The following is a 16,985-nucleotide window of genomic DNA, read 5'->3' on the forward strand; positions in this document are numbered from 1 at the left end:
ATTTACAATCATATACAGTTACAGCTTTCCCTAGGGCTAGAAATCGTTGTAAAAATCTGCAGTTTATGCAACAAAACATTTTGCCTGACAATTCTGGAGAACTCTAAGTGACACTTATAATGCAGTGAACTGTGGCATTCCATTTCTTACAGATAAACCTGAAATGTTCAAGTTCATATTAAGTAAAATTAATCAGCTGTGTGCCAAAGAGATATTGTTTATTAATGGTCTCTGTCTTCTATTCTAGACAAACCAGAGAACGTCCAGTTAATGAGTTCTGCCATGAATGACAAAGCATGTACAGGAGAAGTCATCAGCTTTAACTGCTCAGCTAACGCTAATCCAGGAGTGATGTCATACCAGCTGTTTGAGAATGGAACTGCCATTTTAAACACAAGTGCTTCGGGAATGTGGAGCAAGACTTTGGAAAGTGGAGGAGTGTTTGTCTACAAATGTGTGGCCAACAACTCTATAGGATCAGAATACAGCATGAGTGTTACTGTCACTGTGAACGGTAAGCAAAATAGTCCAAGTTATGTTTGAGAACAATTTGAAAAACTGCACACATAAAGACAGCATTTGCATGAATGCACAGACACTCAGGTTATTATGCAAATTTTTAGCCATAAAGATGCTGGGTCTCATCACTTTATTGCCAACTTTTTTTTTTAGTGTCAATGTTTTTGCAAGCGAGTGTATATGTGCGTATTCTTATGTTCTTATTTGTAAAAGGCAATGGAGTTGAAGAGGACTAAAAGCACATTTATATTAGGGAAGCTATGATCTATGTGCTTAAGCCCACAAGCCAATGGCAGGCTGCTATTTACACCTGTCCTCATTTTCACATTTTGCAGTTCCTTCTTCAATTGTCCAAATAACACAAGATCAGAATGTAACTGAAGGTCAGAATCTGACTCTTATGTGTAATGTATCTGGAATTCCTCCACCAATGGTTTCTTGGATGACACCTGATAGTCGACGTGTTAGTGGATACAAGTTGAACGTTACAAACATTAACAGGACTCAAGCTGGTGAATACAAATGTGAAGCCAGTAATGAATGTGGCAATGCAACAGAGACAGCAAACATTATTGTGCTGTGTAAGTTTGACAGTTCCTTTTCATTAAAAGGTTACGTTTATCTGTATGTTAAGTAAATCCATACACTGACGGTGGCTATTATTAGATGTATAATGTACATGTGCACAATTTGTATGAATTGTGATTAAGGTATTGGTAATTTTACAAAGATTAAGGGATGTAATTTGTATTACAGTCAGACCTCTCTTATGCAAACACTGAAGGGTCATTAAAAAGTAATCTCTTCATCTTACAAGTTTTATCATATCACATTCAGTCTTGTTCTGCTACTTAGTACTCCTTGGCTACTTTGTAATATGTAACTTACAAAGGCCAATTAAATTGTATTTATAAATTGTGTCTTTTGTCTTTAGACAAACCTGAGAATGTCCAGTTAACGAGTTCTGCCATGAACAACAAAGCATGTAGGGGAAAAGTCATCAGCTTTAATTGCTCAGCTAATGCTAATCCAGAAGTGACGTCATACCAGCTGTTTGAGAACGAAACTGCCATTTTAAACACAAGTGCCTCAGGGATGTGGAGCAAGACTTTGGAGAGTGAAGGGACTTTTGTTTACAAATGTGTGGCCAATAACTCTCTTGGATCAGAATACAGCATGAGTGTTACTGTCACTGTGAACGGTAAGCAAAATAGTCCAAGTTATGTTTGTTTGAGAACAATTTGAAAAACTGCACTCATAAAGGCAGCATTTGCATGAGTGTACAAATACTCGATTATAAAAATGTTGACACTTATAAGACAGGATCCATGATTGATGAGACTCAACGGCCTTATAGGAAATGTTTGCTCAGTGGCATGCCATTATTTATGGCAAGTCTCTATTGATGATGATTCTTTTCTTTCATGAAAATGTTAAGGCTTCTATCATTTGCTTCATGTAACAATATGTAAATAAGGTTATTATGCAAATTTTTAGCCATAAAGATGCTGGGTCTCATCACCTATTGCTAACTTATTTTTTGGGTGTCAATATTTTTGCAAGCGAGTGTATATGTGCATATTCTACTGTTCCTATTTGTAAAAGGCAATGGAGTTGAAGAGGACTAAAAGCACATTTATATTAGGGAAGCTATGATCTATGTGCTTAAGGCCACAAGCCAATGGCAGGCTGCTATTTACACCTGTCCTCATTTTCACATTTTGCAGTTCCTTCTTCAATTGTCCAAATAACACAAGATCAGAATGTAACTGAAGGTCAGAATCTGACTCTTATGTGTAATGTATCTGGAATTCCTCCACCAATGGTTTCTTGGATGACACCTGATAGTCGACGTGTTAGTGGATACAAGTTGAACGTTACAAACATTAACAGGACTCAAGCTGGTGAATACAAATGTGAAGCCAGTAATGAATGTGGCAATGCAACAGAGACAGCAAACATTATTGTGCTGTGTAAGTTTGACAGTTCCTTTTCATTAAAAGGTTACGTTTATCTGTATGTTAAGTAAATCCATACACTGACGGTGGCTATTATTAGATGTATAATGTACATGTGCACATTTTGTATGAATTGTGATTAAGGTATCTGTAATTTTACAAAGATTAAGGGATGTAATTTGTATTACAGTCAGACCTCTCTTATGCAAACACTGAAGGGTCATTGGAAAGTAATCTCTTCATGTTACGAGTTTTATCATATCACATTCAGTCTTGTTCTGCTACTTAGTACTCCTTGGCTACTTTGTAATATGTAACTTACAAAGGCCAATTAAATTGTATTTATAAATTGTGTCTTTTGTCTTTAGACAAACCTGAGAATGTCCAGTTAATGAGTTCTGCCATGAACAACAAAGCATGTAGGGGAAAAGTCATCAGCTTTAATTGCTCAGCTAATGCTAATCCAGAAGTGACGTCATACCAGCTGTTTGAGAACGAAACTGCCATTTTAAACACAAGTGCCTCGGGGATGTGGAACAAGACTTTGGAAAGTGAAGGGACTTTTGTTTACAAATGTGTGGCCAATAACTCTCTTGGATCAGAATACAGCATGAGTGTTACTGTCACTGTGAACGGTAAGCAAAATAGTCCAAGTTATGTTTGTTTGAGAACAATTTGAAAAACTGCACTCATAAAGGCAGCATTTGCATGAGTGTACAAATACTCGATTATAAAAATGTTGACACTTATAAGACAGGATCCATGATTGATGAGACTCAACGGCCTTATAGGAAATGTTTGCTCAGTGGCATGCCATTATTTATGGCAAGTCTCTGTTGATGATGATTCTTTTCTTTCACGAAAATGTTAAGGCTTCTATCATTTGCTTCATGTAACAATATGTAAATAAGGTTATTATGCAAATTTTTAGCCATAAAGATGCTGGGTCTCATCACTTATTGCTAACCTATTTTTTGGGTGTCAGTGTTTTTGCAAGCGAGTATATATGTGCATATTCTACTTTTCCTATTTGTAAAAGGCAATGGAGTTGAAGAGGACTAAAAGCACATTTATATTAGGGAAGCTATGATCTATGTGCTTAAGGCCACAAGCCAATGGCAGGCTGCTATTTACACCTGTCCTCATTTTCACATTTTGCAGTTCCTTCTTCAATTGTCCAAATAACACAAGATCAGAATGTAACTGAAGGTCAGAATCTGACTCTTATGTGTAATGTATCTGGAATTCCTCCACCAATGGTTTCTTGGATGACACCTGATAGTCGACGTGTTAGTGGATACAAGTTGAACGTTACAAACATTAACAGGACTCAAGCTGGTGAATACAAATGTGAAGCCAGTAATGAATGTGGCAATGCAACAGAGACAGCAAACATTATTGTGCTGTGTAAGTTTGACAGTTCCTTTTCATTAAAAGGTTACGTTTATCTGTATGTTAAGTAAATCCATACACTGACGGTGGCTATTATTAGATGTATAATGTACATGTGCACAATTTGTATGAATTGTGATTAAGGTATTGGTAATTTTACAAAGATTAAGGGATGTAATTTGTAATACAGTTAGACCTCTCTTATGCCAACACGGAAGGGTCATCACAAAGTAATCTCTTCATGTTACGAGTTTTATCATATCACATTCAGTCTTGTTCTCCTACTTTATCAAATTTTTCCTTAATTTTGGTTTTATTATTACACAGATTTATGTACATTTAATTACCGACTCAATGTTTTACATCATACAGAGCTGTAAAGTATGTTGTTCTATTCATTCCTTTGTCAACGCCCCATACACATATTCATATAAACAATAATAAAAAAAGCCGCAGTGAGCTTTCTACCGACCACAATATTTGAGACAATTTATGACTATGACTTTTGATTGTGTAACTCTTGTAGACAAACCAGACAATGTGCAATTGACAACATCTGTCATGGATAACAAAGCATGTAAGGGTGACATGATTGGCTTCAACTGCTCAGCTGATCCAAGTCCATCAGTGACGTCATACCAGCTGTTTGAGAATGACACTGCCATCTTAGACACAAACCCTTCTGGAATGTGGAAAAGGAACATGTCAAAGGAAGGAGTGTTCATGTACAAATGTATGGCCAACAACTCTTTAGGATCAGAAGTCAGTTCACCTGTTATGGTCACAGTGAATGGTAAGCTCTTAACTTTACTGTTTGGGCATTGCCTTTGTCCTTATCAAATGATCCTGATTAAAAGGAAAAAAGTATGTGATGTTGAATCCGTTCCTTTTCTAGTGATGCGTAGTTCCGCACATTTACTTCCACCACGGTTATCCGAGTCACCTAATCAAAGAAATGGAGCAATCTGAAAAGCTATGACACCAATTAAATTGTTTTTATTCCCAATAATTGCTTTAGACCAAAGAACGCAAAAATGACGGATGCTTTGGATAAAATCATTCAATTGAGCAATTTAAAAAAGCTATGACACCAATTAAATTGTTTTCATTCCAATAAATGCTTTCGACTTAAGACGGCAAAATTGACGAATTCCTTGGATGCAATCATTCAACCAGATTGTTACAAGGGACCCCAGCAACGGCGATTACACATTTATTTTAAGATGTCGATATAAATATGTTTGATAAATGTAAAGTTTGATGAATGGAATGTTTACACGAATATTTATTTACTGACTAAAGGTTTTGGTACAGGTATTTAAATTTGTGTTTGTCTGCAGTGCCGTCAAATATCGAATCAATTAAAGATCAGAATGTAACCGAAGGTGACAATTTAACTTTGACATGTACTGCATCTGGAATGCCTCAACCAAAGGTGTCTTGGATTAAGCCTCATGGTCAGCGTCGTAATGGACATGTATTAGAGGTTACACACATTAACAGGACTGAAGCTGGTGAATACAAATGTGAAGCCAGTAATGAGTGTGGCAATGCAACAGAGACGGCAACTATTTATGTGCAGTGTACGTAATTACATATAGATTGAATTTATAACTGGTGAATGCTTGTGAGTATTTAAATTTTGAAACTAAATTAGTCACTGAGAGGTTTTTTTAAGAACCCACCTGTTTTTTACTTGTCCTTGACGTGTGTACAAAGATATAAAGAAAAGTTAATGATATACATACATAGTCCACGTGTATCAAGTTGGGATTATTGGAAGTTTCAATTAATGTGACATATCAAAGTTCACATGGCAACCAGGTGGACAGTAAGACATGGTTTGATGCTACTCTGGTTTAAAGATTTAATGAATGTAACCGAGAAGTTACACTTCTTAGCCCTAACCTTTCAACACTCCTGTCTAGTGCCTTCATTAGGGGGGATCTAATCGCTGCAATAAGAGGCCCTTTTTATATGCTCACTAATTAGCTGCCCTTTTTTCTGATGAGGTGTAAATAGGCGTCAGGTAGTAAGCTGCCATCATCATGATTTAAAGGAGCGTGGGCGGAGTTGATATGCCAGTTGATCACGAGTATATCGGACTGACCAAACGTCAGCGTGGTACACGTATGAAAGAGCATCGAAAAGCGGTCTTCTTTTGCAAAATAGAAAATTCAGCTTTATCGGAGCACACATGCCTAACTAACCATACAATTGAGTGGGATAAGTCTAAAATTATCACCCTTAATGGACGTTAACATCAGCGCCATTTGTTTGGAAGCCTGGTATATCTACTCCGCCCACGCTCCTTTAAATCATTGTATATGTAACTTCTTGTTTACATTCATAAAATTTTTAAACCAGAGTAGCATCAAACCTTGTTAAATTAATGATTGTCATCTTTTTGTAACTCTTGTAGACGAACCAGAGAATGTGCGATTTACAACTTCTGTGATTGACGAGAAAGTATGTCAGGGTGATACCATTACCTTTAAATGTTCAGCTGATGCTAAGCCAGAAGTGACGTCATACCACCTGTTTAGGAATGACACTGCTGTAGACGTCAGCCTTTCAGGGATTTGGAGTGAAAACTTGACAAGTGAAGGAGTGTTTGTCTACAAATGTGGGGCTAAGAACACTTTAGGAATAGCAAATAGTACGGATGTTACTGTTACTGTGAATGGTAAGCCTTGATCTTTGTATTAAGTTATGCTAATGCTCTTGATTTAAAATACTTGCTGTGAATTTTATGGCAGCAATCTGTTCTGTAAGAAATGTTTCATGTGTCCTCTGGACCTTTTTTAGATTTCCATCCCATTTTCATACTTAATGGACCACTTTCATAGCTGTGAAAAGTAAGAAATTATCACCGTTTGTCTCATTTATACTCACTTTCGACGTTTCGAATGCACCCTACCAGTGCTCTCTTCAAAATACACTCAGCCAGTCTTCTGCGAGGAATACAGTTGCCTGGGCACAAAGTTATACACCTTATCAGGTGTCAAGTAGTGAACAGTCGTTATGATATCAGCCAAGCTCAGGTCCGGCAAGACTGTTATTTGCGCTTTTCTGCGTTAATGGTTTGGAGAAATGAAAAGAAGAGTTATTACCACAATCAGTTTATCTGCTCGTTGACAGACAAATGCTGATTTCACGTTACTTACCTTTACAGTGCCTTCATCCATACAAGCAACAGATAATAAGACGGTCACTGAAGGTGACAATGTGACTCTGATGTGTAATGTATCTGGAATGCCTCCACCAATGGTGTCTTGGATGATGCCTGGTGGTCAGCGTCATAGTGGATACATGCTGAATGTTGTAAACATTAATAGGAGTCGAGCTGGTGAATACAGATGTGAAGCCAGTAATGAATGTGGCAATGCAACAGAGACCGCAACCATTGATGTGCAATGTAAGTATGTGGATAGGTTATTGCTTTTACTATCGTTACTTTGAACTTGAGATCTTAATTGGCATACTTTAACATTACTGCTTCAGAAATCTGACAGCATTTGATGTTGTTTTGTATTGGAAATAAAACCCTTTACAATCTTATGACTTTTCGATTTGTTCCTTTCAAAGATGCACCAAGAATTACAAACATTTCTGGTGAGCAGATTGTGAATAAAGGTAAAAGGGTGAGTTTGTTTTGTGTGGCGGAAGGTAATCCAGCACCAAATATAACTTGGACAAAAGTTACTGATAAGAGTCGAGTGAACTTTCCTTTAACCGTCCTTGGTAGTCAGGATGAAGGACTGTACAGGTGTACTGCTGAGAATGGTGTTGGGAGCCCTGTGGAAAAGGATGTCAACATTACAGTGCATTGTAAGTGTCATAGTTATGGCTGTTATGATTCTGTTTTATTTGATCTCAAGCTTTCACTCAACATTGACCAACATTGGGTATCGTTCAGACTGATACTTGAGTTTTGACGTGGAGCAATTTTCAATTGAGTGTCGAAAGCAGTCCGGGGTTGAATTGGTTTTACGTAACTCAGCTCTCTGGTTGGTCCAGAAAATTCGCGCCATCCTCTCAACCAGTCAGATGCAAAACTAAAACCAATCACGACTTGGTCATTCGCGTTTTCCCATGCCTCAAGAAGTTTGCTTATTTCAATTCGTGTTCTCACTGGCTAACAATAGTGTTAACCTTATTGGTCGCTGTGATTATTTTTGTTTTGGTTTTTCGACACGCGATTGAAAACTGTTCCTAAGTAAGAAAAGCGCCAAGTCCTTTTTTGCCTGTTTTTGAGGCTCGTTTAGCTTCCCGGCGTAGCGATTAAAACTTTTGTTGTTGAATTATATACATGCACGTCTTTTGGTAGTGTTCTGGGCCCAGTGGTTTAAAGGTCAGATAACGTTATCTAACGGATAAATCGTTACCCAGCGGATAAGTGATAGCAAAACGTACTACGCTAGCCACCGAACGGAGATTTATCTAATGAATAACGTTGTCCAGCCTTCGAACAACCAGGGCCTGGTAAGTGTCACAGATACATGCAAGTGATGGTACGTTTGTATAGCGAAATTGTGGGCAACAGTCAAGTCACCACTTACCCAGAGTACAACTGGAAATCCAAAGCATATCTAACTGATAAACTCTAACTTGTGCAGGTACAGGTAGGAACTAATTCGAGGAGGGTTTAAGAATTGGAGCGGCAAAAGATCATGAGAAATAGTCCTATAATTTCTTTTCATGTATATGCAGGTTGTGTCTGGTATATGATTTTATGCTAAAACTGCCTTTTTTAACTAGAGGACTGCTAACTTTGAATCTTTGTAATGTGCCTTATAGTTCCAGCTGCAATTGTGGCCATGGGTAATCACACTGCCGTTGTTGGTGGAACTATTGAACTTTATTGTAATGTGTCTGGAACGCCACCTCCTACTGTCATGTGGACTCGTGTAAAATCAGGCGAAACATGGAACCAGAAAAAATGGAGTATTAAAGGTATCCAAGCAAAGGAACTTGGAGAATACAGGTGTAATGCCAGCAACAAATATGGAGGAGATATTAAAAGTACCTTTATCTTACTTGAAGGTGGGTGAGTCAAGTTGATGTGGAAAATGCTTCTCCTACAGAATTTAGAGAAGTTGTTTGCTGGTATTGCTGGGTGATAAGTAAATACTTGTTTGCTATGAAATTACTTGGAACCTGATTGGCCCGAACCAGGCATGGGGAGTGCTGGTCCCTGAGTCCAACATATTTTCGATGTGAATACGGCTCTAATAACTCAAAAATATTTGATACATAATTTAGACATTCCGGAGAAATATGAAGGTTATTCCAAAACTCTGTCAAAATTTTAAAATTAAATTACAACTCTAAACTGCTTCTTAAACTTAAAATAGTTTATTTTTATCAATTTAGAGTTTTGCTTTGTTTTGATTTTTTCTTCTTGAATAAATTTAGCATCTGTACCTCCCCTATGATTTTTACTGTCTCCAACGAACGTAAGCATATTTAGAACATGGAAATGTAATTTTTTCGTGATTTTCAACTCTCATTCTTTACAGGTGGTTTTTGTGAGAAACCATGTACTGATGGGAAATTGTGTCTTAAGTTTGGAGCCACGTACGTTTGTATCTGTCCTGAAAGGAAAACAGGAGAAAAGTGTGAGAAAACAGGTTGGAACAACTTTTAAATTTGTTGCAGAGAAAAAGCCACTCCCGTTGCATTTGATTCATTTTGCCATCTTCCCAACAACGCTTTCCAAGCTATTTTGTGTTTTCCAAAATAGCACATTTTTGGATAAATTAATGATTTTCCTCTGCAAGTTTTGGTAATCGCTTAAAAATAATCAAATCTAGCGGACAAAATTTAAAATAAATTGAAAATTTACATTTTCCTCTGCAATATTTAGCGTGTCAGTAAGAAACTATGTGTTAATGGACAATCATTAAAAGATGTAGGTGGTAATCCGTCTAATCTGCTAACAGTCAGTCACTGAATGTTGCAGAAATTCTGCGACCTCTCATGCACTGGGTGTCGCAGAAATTCTGTGATAACTCATACGCTGGGTGTTGCAGAAATTCTGCAACCACTCATTCACCAAGTGTTGCAGAAATTCTGCGACCACTCATTCACCAAGTGTTGCAGAAATTCTGCAACCACTCATTCACCAAGTGTTGCAGAAGTTCTGCGACCACTCATACACTGGGTGTTGCAGAAATTCTGCGACCACTCATACACTGGGTGTCGCAGAAATTCTGTGATAACTCATACGCAGGGTGTTGCAGAAATTCTGCAACCACTCATCCACTGGGTGTCGCATAAATTCTGCAACCACTCATTCACCAGGCGTAACAGAAACACTGTGACCGTTAATACACTGGATATTGCAGAAATTCTGCATCCTCTCAATCAATAGATGTTGCAGAAATTCACTCATGGATACAGGAATATAACAATCTTTCTCTAACCAGTCAATAACAGATGTCACAAATATTCTGTCAATTAACTTTCATCAGAAATTATGTTCCTAAAATAGCACATGCCTTAATGCCACATGATAAAATTCGAATATTAATATGTTAAAAAAGTAAGCGATACAACATACAATTTAAGTCATATCATATTCAGGGTTCTCCTTATCAGGCGGTAGCCGGTAAAATTTACCGCTTGTAAGAGCACTTATTACCGCCTGAAAACGCTCAAACCCTTAAAAATACGCATCTATGGTGATAGGTGATATGGCACATCTAATCAAGAAAAAAAAATTGTGTAATTGAATTTTTGTACACATTTAGGATGAGCTCCTAACAAATTTAAGATTCTTTTAAACGTTTGTTTTCAAGTTTTTTAAAATTTCGCTCAATCAAAGAAAAGATGGAAGTAATCCTGTCTTAGGATATGGAGAGCTCATCTGTTGCAGAATAAGATGATCTGTTCATTTTCAAAGAAATTTAAAATTAGATGACCTTGGAATGAGGACACTTAAAGCCGAATTTACGTCACCATCACTGAGTGACGATATCGTCATTAATTCATATGAGATAAATGGCATATCGCTGGAAAATCAGCGGTGTCAGCTACAAATCGCATCGCTATGAAATCGAATCACATCGAATAGCTGAATTCGTGTTCTAATCGTCTCAAATTCAGAACTTTTACGCTTTCAAGAGATTTTATTTTCAAGGCTTCTTTCAAACCGTTGTCTGAAACACATTTCAAGTAGAAGCCGGCGATTGTAGAGCTGTCAAGGCCGGTATTTCTGGCAATTGGCTGCTTTTCCATCGCTAATACGTAACCTTTGTTTTCTTTACCCCTAAAATTCTTGTGAAGATTACCAGCCACTCTCCGTAACCTCTTGTTACTGGACAGAAACGACAGCATTGTTTGCTGCCGTTTCATCCTGGACTGAAACTGAACAACTAACCAACACCACATTTGCACGTGCAGAGAACTGACAAATGTCATGAGATTTAGCAGAAAGCCCGCAAAAAATCCCCCTTGCTACGAAATTCGAAAGGTACCAGTCAGTGTTAGCTGACTAAAGCGCACGTAGATCTACAATAGTGCACACTTTTGGCTTGTTATAACACTTTCTTACCAGATTAGCTCACCATAGATGCGTATTTTATAAGGGTTCTGAGCGTCTGCAGGCGGTAATAAGTGCTCTTACAAGCGGTAAGCGGTTTTTTTTTAGACTTTATCGTTCCATTCTCAAACGTGCAGAGCATTATGTGCACTTTGACCAGATTTAACAACCAACGCAGTAAAAAATTTAATATTTGTATGAGTAAAATGTATCTACGTTTAACTTTCCGTTGAATTATACAAAATAACGAGCTTAAGATCCGACGACGGCAGACACCTAGGACGGCAGACTTGGTCGAGGGGGCTTGGGGAAAGGTCGCCGTTCCAATGGCGCGAAAAATAGCCTTAAGATAGCGCGCGCGACGGCGGCTGTAGTGGCTTTCCTCTTCGAAGTTTAGGAAAAGCGATGGCTACCTTTAGAAAGGCTCGTGAATTGTTGATCGCAAGTTTCGATGATGGTGACATTTCAGAAGATGAATTTTTACTGTTGTATGATGCCAACACTTCAAAGAATCTCGATTATCCTTACCAGAATTACGAAGATTTTTACCTGGAAGGACTCGGTGAAAGTGAGTGCTTGGCAGAATTTCGTTTCCGAAAAAGGGACATACCAATTCTCGCAGACGTAATGGGGCTGCCTGATTCGTATCGATGTGAACAAGGGACTGTATGCGATGGAATTGAAGGCCTTTGTCTTTTGTTAAGAAGATTGGCGTACCCTTGTAGGTACAGTGACCTAATCCATCGTTTTGGCCGCCCAGTACCAGAAATTTGTATGATCACTAATTATGTAATGGAAACTGTGTACAGCTTACATCATCACCGTCTGACAGCATGGAACCACACCTTAATGAGCCCCCCTCTACTTCAGAGATATGCTGATGCCATACAAAGGAAAGGAAGTCCCCTGCCGAATTGCTTTGGCTTCATAGATGGTACAGTAAGACCCATTTGCCGACCACAAGAAAACCAAGGAATTGTGTACAACGGACACAAAAGAGTCCACGGATTGAAATACCAATCTGTTGCATTGCCCTGTGGTATGATAGCCAACATGTATGGGCCAGTAGGTAATGGAAATTATTCCTTTCAAGTTTTAGCTGGAGCCCAAGTAATGGGCTCCTGGTTTTAGTCACATTAGAACCATCTGTCACGCGGTAAATCCAAACAGAATGATAAATAGGTGAAAGCAGTTTTTAGCGTGAAACATTTCAAGTAGTATAAATAAAATATACATTTTTTTAAAATTACAGAACACAATTTTCAATCAAAATGTGCATTTTCTTCCAGAGGGCCGCAAACATGATGCTGGAATGTTAGCTGATTCTGGCCTTCTGCAAGTCCTTGAACACCATGCTTTTTCGCCGACTGGTAACCCCATGGCCTTATATGGTGACCCTGCTTACCCATTAAGAGTTCACCTTGTTGTGCCATATCGTACTGCAGGTATCACTCCTCAGATGGAAGAGTTTAACAAGTCGATGAGCAGTGTCCGCATTTCAGTAGAGTGGCTTTTTGGGGATATTGTTAACTATTTTAAATTTGTTGATTTTAAGAAAACTCAAAAGATATCATTGAGTGCGTTGGGAAAGATGTATATTGTATGTGCAATTTTAAGGAATGCCATGACTTGTTTGTATGGCAATTTCACATCAAATTTCTTTGACATTGACCCACCAACCCTTCAGGATTATTTTTCCTAACAATTAAAACTATTTGTACCCTGAAATGAATTTCAATGATAAATTCATGTGAAATACACAACTAGTCAATAAGATGTAACAGTGTATGTCTGCAACCTGCCAATAAACTACTGTTTAAAGTTTTGGTATTTATTCTTTAGTATTTGTAGTCAGGTCAACTGATGTATAACAACAACTATAATTAATGTAAGAAGGGTTCAGAATCCATTTCAGAGGGTACAAGGTATAATAACACCAGGGTGAGAGCAGAGGAGAATGGGGAGCTTCCCAAAATATGCACAGAGAATGTTCCAAAACTGCAACAGACCCTCCCCCCACCCCCATATCAATCCTCTCTAATCATACAAAAACGTAGTCAAAAGGCCATAAAATTTGAACAAAACAACAGCATTTAACGCATTCAGTTACTCAATGCTTTTCTAAAAGTCTCAAAATGATTTGTGACTGCTGTTGTTGCATGGCAACAAACATCTGCTGAAACTGTTGCATTTGATTCTGTTGCTGCTGGACTTGCTGGGCCATCATTTGCATCATTTCTTGATGTTGCTTTTGAGACTCATCTTGCTTTCTTCTCTCTATGTCCAGGCGCTGCATGTGCAATTCCAACTCTTCAGCTTTCCATTTCTGAACCATATCATTCTTCTCACGCAGATACGCCACTGTGTCCCCACCACTCCTCCTTGTGACTTTTCGCTTAGGTTGTGCATTCTCTACATCCTCGACTTCATCACCATCCTTCCTTTTCTGTGTTGAACGCATGCTCTCCATTGCTCTATTCCGCATCTCGACAGCTTTGGCACTATCCTCTTTTTTCTTGTCAACTTCCAGACTATTTTCAGCATCAGCCTCCTTTTCCAGTATTTCCTCCAAAGCTTTCTCAACATCATTCATGTCAGTCTCAATGCCACTAGCCTTTTTCTCTTCTTGTAACTTTTTCTTTAATTTTTCAATGAGTAGTGTGTAACGCTCTCTCACTGAGCGCTTGTTAACTTTAAATCTTGGAATTTTCAAGGAGTTGAGATTACTGGCAATTTTTTCCCAGATCTGCCCTCTTGCGATACTTCCCTTTTTAGCTTTAAAGGGTTCTAGAGCCAGAATTTCTTGACAGAGAGAGTGGTCATGATCATCTGTCCATTCCATGTTAGATCTACATTTTAAGAAAATATAATATGGATATTTAAAAATCCTGGTGAGTCTGCTAACTAAGCTTCAATTCCAACTGCTTAGTTCAGTCAAGAACTCTCCAAAGTAAATCAGAGCAGTCTTGTTTATGTGTGTTGTGGTTAAAATTTTTGTTTGCGGGTTTAAAAATGCTCAAACCACGTTAAGTTTTTGTTTCCCTTTGTCTCAGGTTATGGTAATAGATGCGAGAAAAAGGATAATAACAATAAAAACAGAATAAAGAATGAAAAATGGTTTAAAACTTTTTAAATTGACACTGGAAAAATTTGAATCACAACATGGACATCTATGCAAAGCAGCATAATACAGGTATAAACTTATCATTATGATAAATGTTTAACCAATTTCCGACAGCAAATTTTTCACGCTTAATCTAGGACGTTTCTTTACGGCTTAAAAAACATCACCGAAACTGTTGATTATAAAAACGTTCTCAGATGATCCTTGTTGTTGAACTCGAGAAAAGACAAATGGAATAATATCATGGCCATCAATTTATGCACGAAGAAGTCTACGAATTTTTAATTGAAATAAAGAAATTATTAAACTTACTGGGTTGCTTTCTTTCTTGACATTGAGCCAATACTAGTAACGAACTGTTTATGAGAAAGGCAAACGAATAAAGTTAAAATTTCCTCGAACAAATAGTTTATTTTTGCTTGGCTATTTCACAGACATCCTCTCATAACAATAAACGGTCAAAATTGCCAACAATTTTCGCTCAAAGTAAGTTCAAACGGCGTTATTTTGCAAAAGTTTACTCACGTTTTAGCCGCGACGGCAAAATGGCCTCCTTCACGTCACAGACGAGGCCGCTACGGCGGGAAACCTCACAACAACGGCAGCCGGAAGTAATTCTGGCGGTAACTTCACTTCCGCTTGCTGTCCCAGATGTCTGCCGTCGTCGGATCTTAAGCTCGTTAATGTTGCTCTTTTGAAGCAACACATTTTCTTAATCCGTGAAAACTGAAGCATTTTCCTTTTATTACATAGGAGAAATTTCCGTGTTTTTTTGCCTAAATAGTGCTGCTTTGAAGCCAACTTTTCACTTTGTCTGGAAAAAAGCACGATATTTTGCGGAATCGATGCGAAAAATATGCCTAAAAGGTCCATTTTTCACGGAAAATGCTATTTTGGAAAACACAAAATAGTTTGGAAAGCATTCAACCGTAAATTAAATGCTTGTACATTTTAACTATACTCTTCTTCTACTGATATCTTCGTTTTACACGCGGTTGTGCCTATGTATTTAGTGATACCCCGCATGAAGATCATTGTTTTAGAAACTTGAGTATACCTGATATATATGCTACATTTACATAGACAGATAGACTGATTATTCGGACTTGATGCTGATCTCTAATGAATCAGTCTTTAACACTCCAAAGTACAGACTTTAACTTAGCCCAACACATACTTTGAAAATTGATGTTGGTCCCTATTGAATCAGCCTTGAAACCCTCCAAAGGATAGACTTATATTTAGCCATACGCATATTTATTTAAATTTTGTACATTTGGTTTTTGTTGCGACTACATGCCCAGTGGAAACCAAATTGCCTATCTTGCATTTAGCTGAGTAGGGGTATTTCGGCAACGTGGATAAGTTCGTTCGATTTGTCTGCTGTGCAAAGCTTTGAGATAAACTGAAGGTCTTCGATGTTTTATCCCTTTTTGAGGTGTTATTTTTTTACTTCGCTTTTTGTAATGTTCATGTTTCTCTTGCTCCCAACAGATACACCTAAGAAAGACTTTGTTGTGGGACTTAAACTCAAGGGAGAGTTCAAACAAGAGTATGAGAACTTGGAAAATCGAGAGACAAAAACGCTTGTCGAAAAGATTGAAAAAAATGTGAGTGCTTTGGTAAAAATAATTATGATTAACTTGAAGTTAGTATTGTAATATTTTAAGGAAAGAAAGAATTATTTTAGAACACAGCCCATTGCATATCATGATTTAAAATAGATTAGTAAGGTGTACGTATGCACCAGGCGACTGCAAGGCCCCATCCGATTTCTACACGGACACCTTCTCACTCAGAATTAGGCGAAGTGTGGTGCTTTTCATTTAGAAATTAATTTTTCTTGTATTGGGATAAAAATATATTTCGTATTAAGGGCTTCGCTCCTAATGTCGTTTTAAAACATCAGATTGGGGCATAAATTTCTCCTTGTCAGTACATAGAAAGTAGAGAACATAGAAATGGAATTTTTTTTTCCAGATGATGGAAGAATTCAAAGGCACTGGTCTCGCTAGCGTTAAGGTGCTCAAGCTGAGGTAATACGTTTTCAAACTTGTGTACGTTAAATCAGAAACTTCCAGGTTAATTTTGTTCATCGTGTAGTCTTTGCGGTACTGATGCACAAGAAGCGCTAAGGGCGCAAACCAATCATTATTTTTGCGTCATAAGATTATAAACTGACCGAACTATAATCTCTTTCTTAACTTACATGTCGTACAGGGGAGTACGTGTGATGCTGGATTATTTATAGATCACTTAGAACGTCCTTCTTAAAGCTGCACTTTAATTTGCGAGTAATATGTCGCAACTCAATGTATAGAACAGGGTTTGTTAAGAATTACAGTGAGTCATATGTGTACTTTAGACACCCAAGATAATGAGCTGTTCTGGAGAACAAACCTTTTGATAATATTTTGATAATAATCTACAGTTTGTGAGCCAGATC

The 16,985-nt window shown here is 37.8% G+C and overlaps 3 protein-coding genes across 3 annotated transcripts in view; 2 read left to right on the top strand and 1 right to left on the bottom strand.

Annotated features, from left to right (window-relative positions):
• The window catches only part of LOC113684745 (hemicentin-2-like), a 31,583-nt gene that overhangs the window by 3,668 nt on the left and 10,930 nt on the right, over positions 1-16,985 (top strand). Inside the window, exons 4-18 of the mRNA XM_089208936.1 lie at positions 248-514; positions 855-1,100; positions 1,454-1,720; positions 2,247-2,492; positions 2,846-3,112; positions 3,639-3,884; positions 4,396-4,662; positions 5,210-5,452; positions 6,292-6,555; positions 7,045-7,287; positions 7,458-7,700; positions 8,670-8,915; positions 9,392-9,502; positions 16,034-16,149; positions 16,520-16,575. Coding sequence (XP_089065062.1) covers positions 248-514; positions 855-1,100; positions 1,454-1,720; positions 2,247-2,492; positions 2,846-3,112; positions 3,639-3,884; positions 4,396-4,662; positions 5,210-5,452; positions 6,292-6,555; positions 7,045-7,287; positions 7,458-7,700; positions 8,670-8,915; positions 9,392-9,502; positions 16,034-16,149; positions 16,520-16,575 — 3,328 coding nt within the window. The remainder of the gene's footprint in view (positions 1-247; positions 515-854; positions 1,101-1,453; positions 1,721-2,246; positions 2,493-2,845; positions 3,113-3,638; positions 3,885-4,395; positions 4,663-5,209; positions 5,453-6,291; positions 6,556-7,044; positions 7,288-7,457; positions 7,701-8,669; positions 8,916-9,391; positions 9,503-16,033; positions 16,150-16,519; positions 16,576-16,985) is intronic.
• Positions 11,687-13,239, top strand: LOC149043893 (uncharacterized). Its single transcript, XM_089209092.1, has 2 exons — positions 11,687-12,484; positions 12,705-13,239. Exons 1-2 carry the CDS (start codon positions 11,821-11,823, stop codon positions 13,115-13,117), a joined length of 1,077 nt encoding a protein of 358 aa, XP_089065218.1. The 5' UTR covers positions 11,687-11,820; the 3' UTR covers positions 13,118-13,239.
• Positions 13,226-15,180, bottom strand: LOC149043894 (uncharacterized). Its single transcript, XM_089209125.1, has 3 exons — positions 15,065-15,180; positions 14,852-14,895; positions 13,226-14,264 (listed from the first exon to the last, which is right to left on the bottom strand). Exons 2-3 carry the CDS (start codon positions 14,872-14,874, stop codon positions 13,526-13,528), a joined length of 762 nt encoding a protein of 253 aa, XP_089065251.1. The 5' UTR covers positions 14,875-14,895; positions 15,065-15,180; the 3' UTR covers positions 13,226-13,525.

This window comes from Pocillopora damicornis, chromosome 6 (genome assembly GCF_964200805.1).
Source record: "Pocillopora damicornis chromosome 6, jaPocDami1.2, whole genome shotgun sequence".
NCBI lineage: Eukaryota > Metazoa > Cnidaria > Anthozoa > Scleractinia > Pocilloporidae > Pocillopora > Pocillopora damicornis.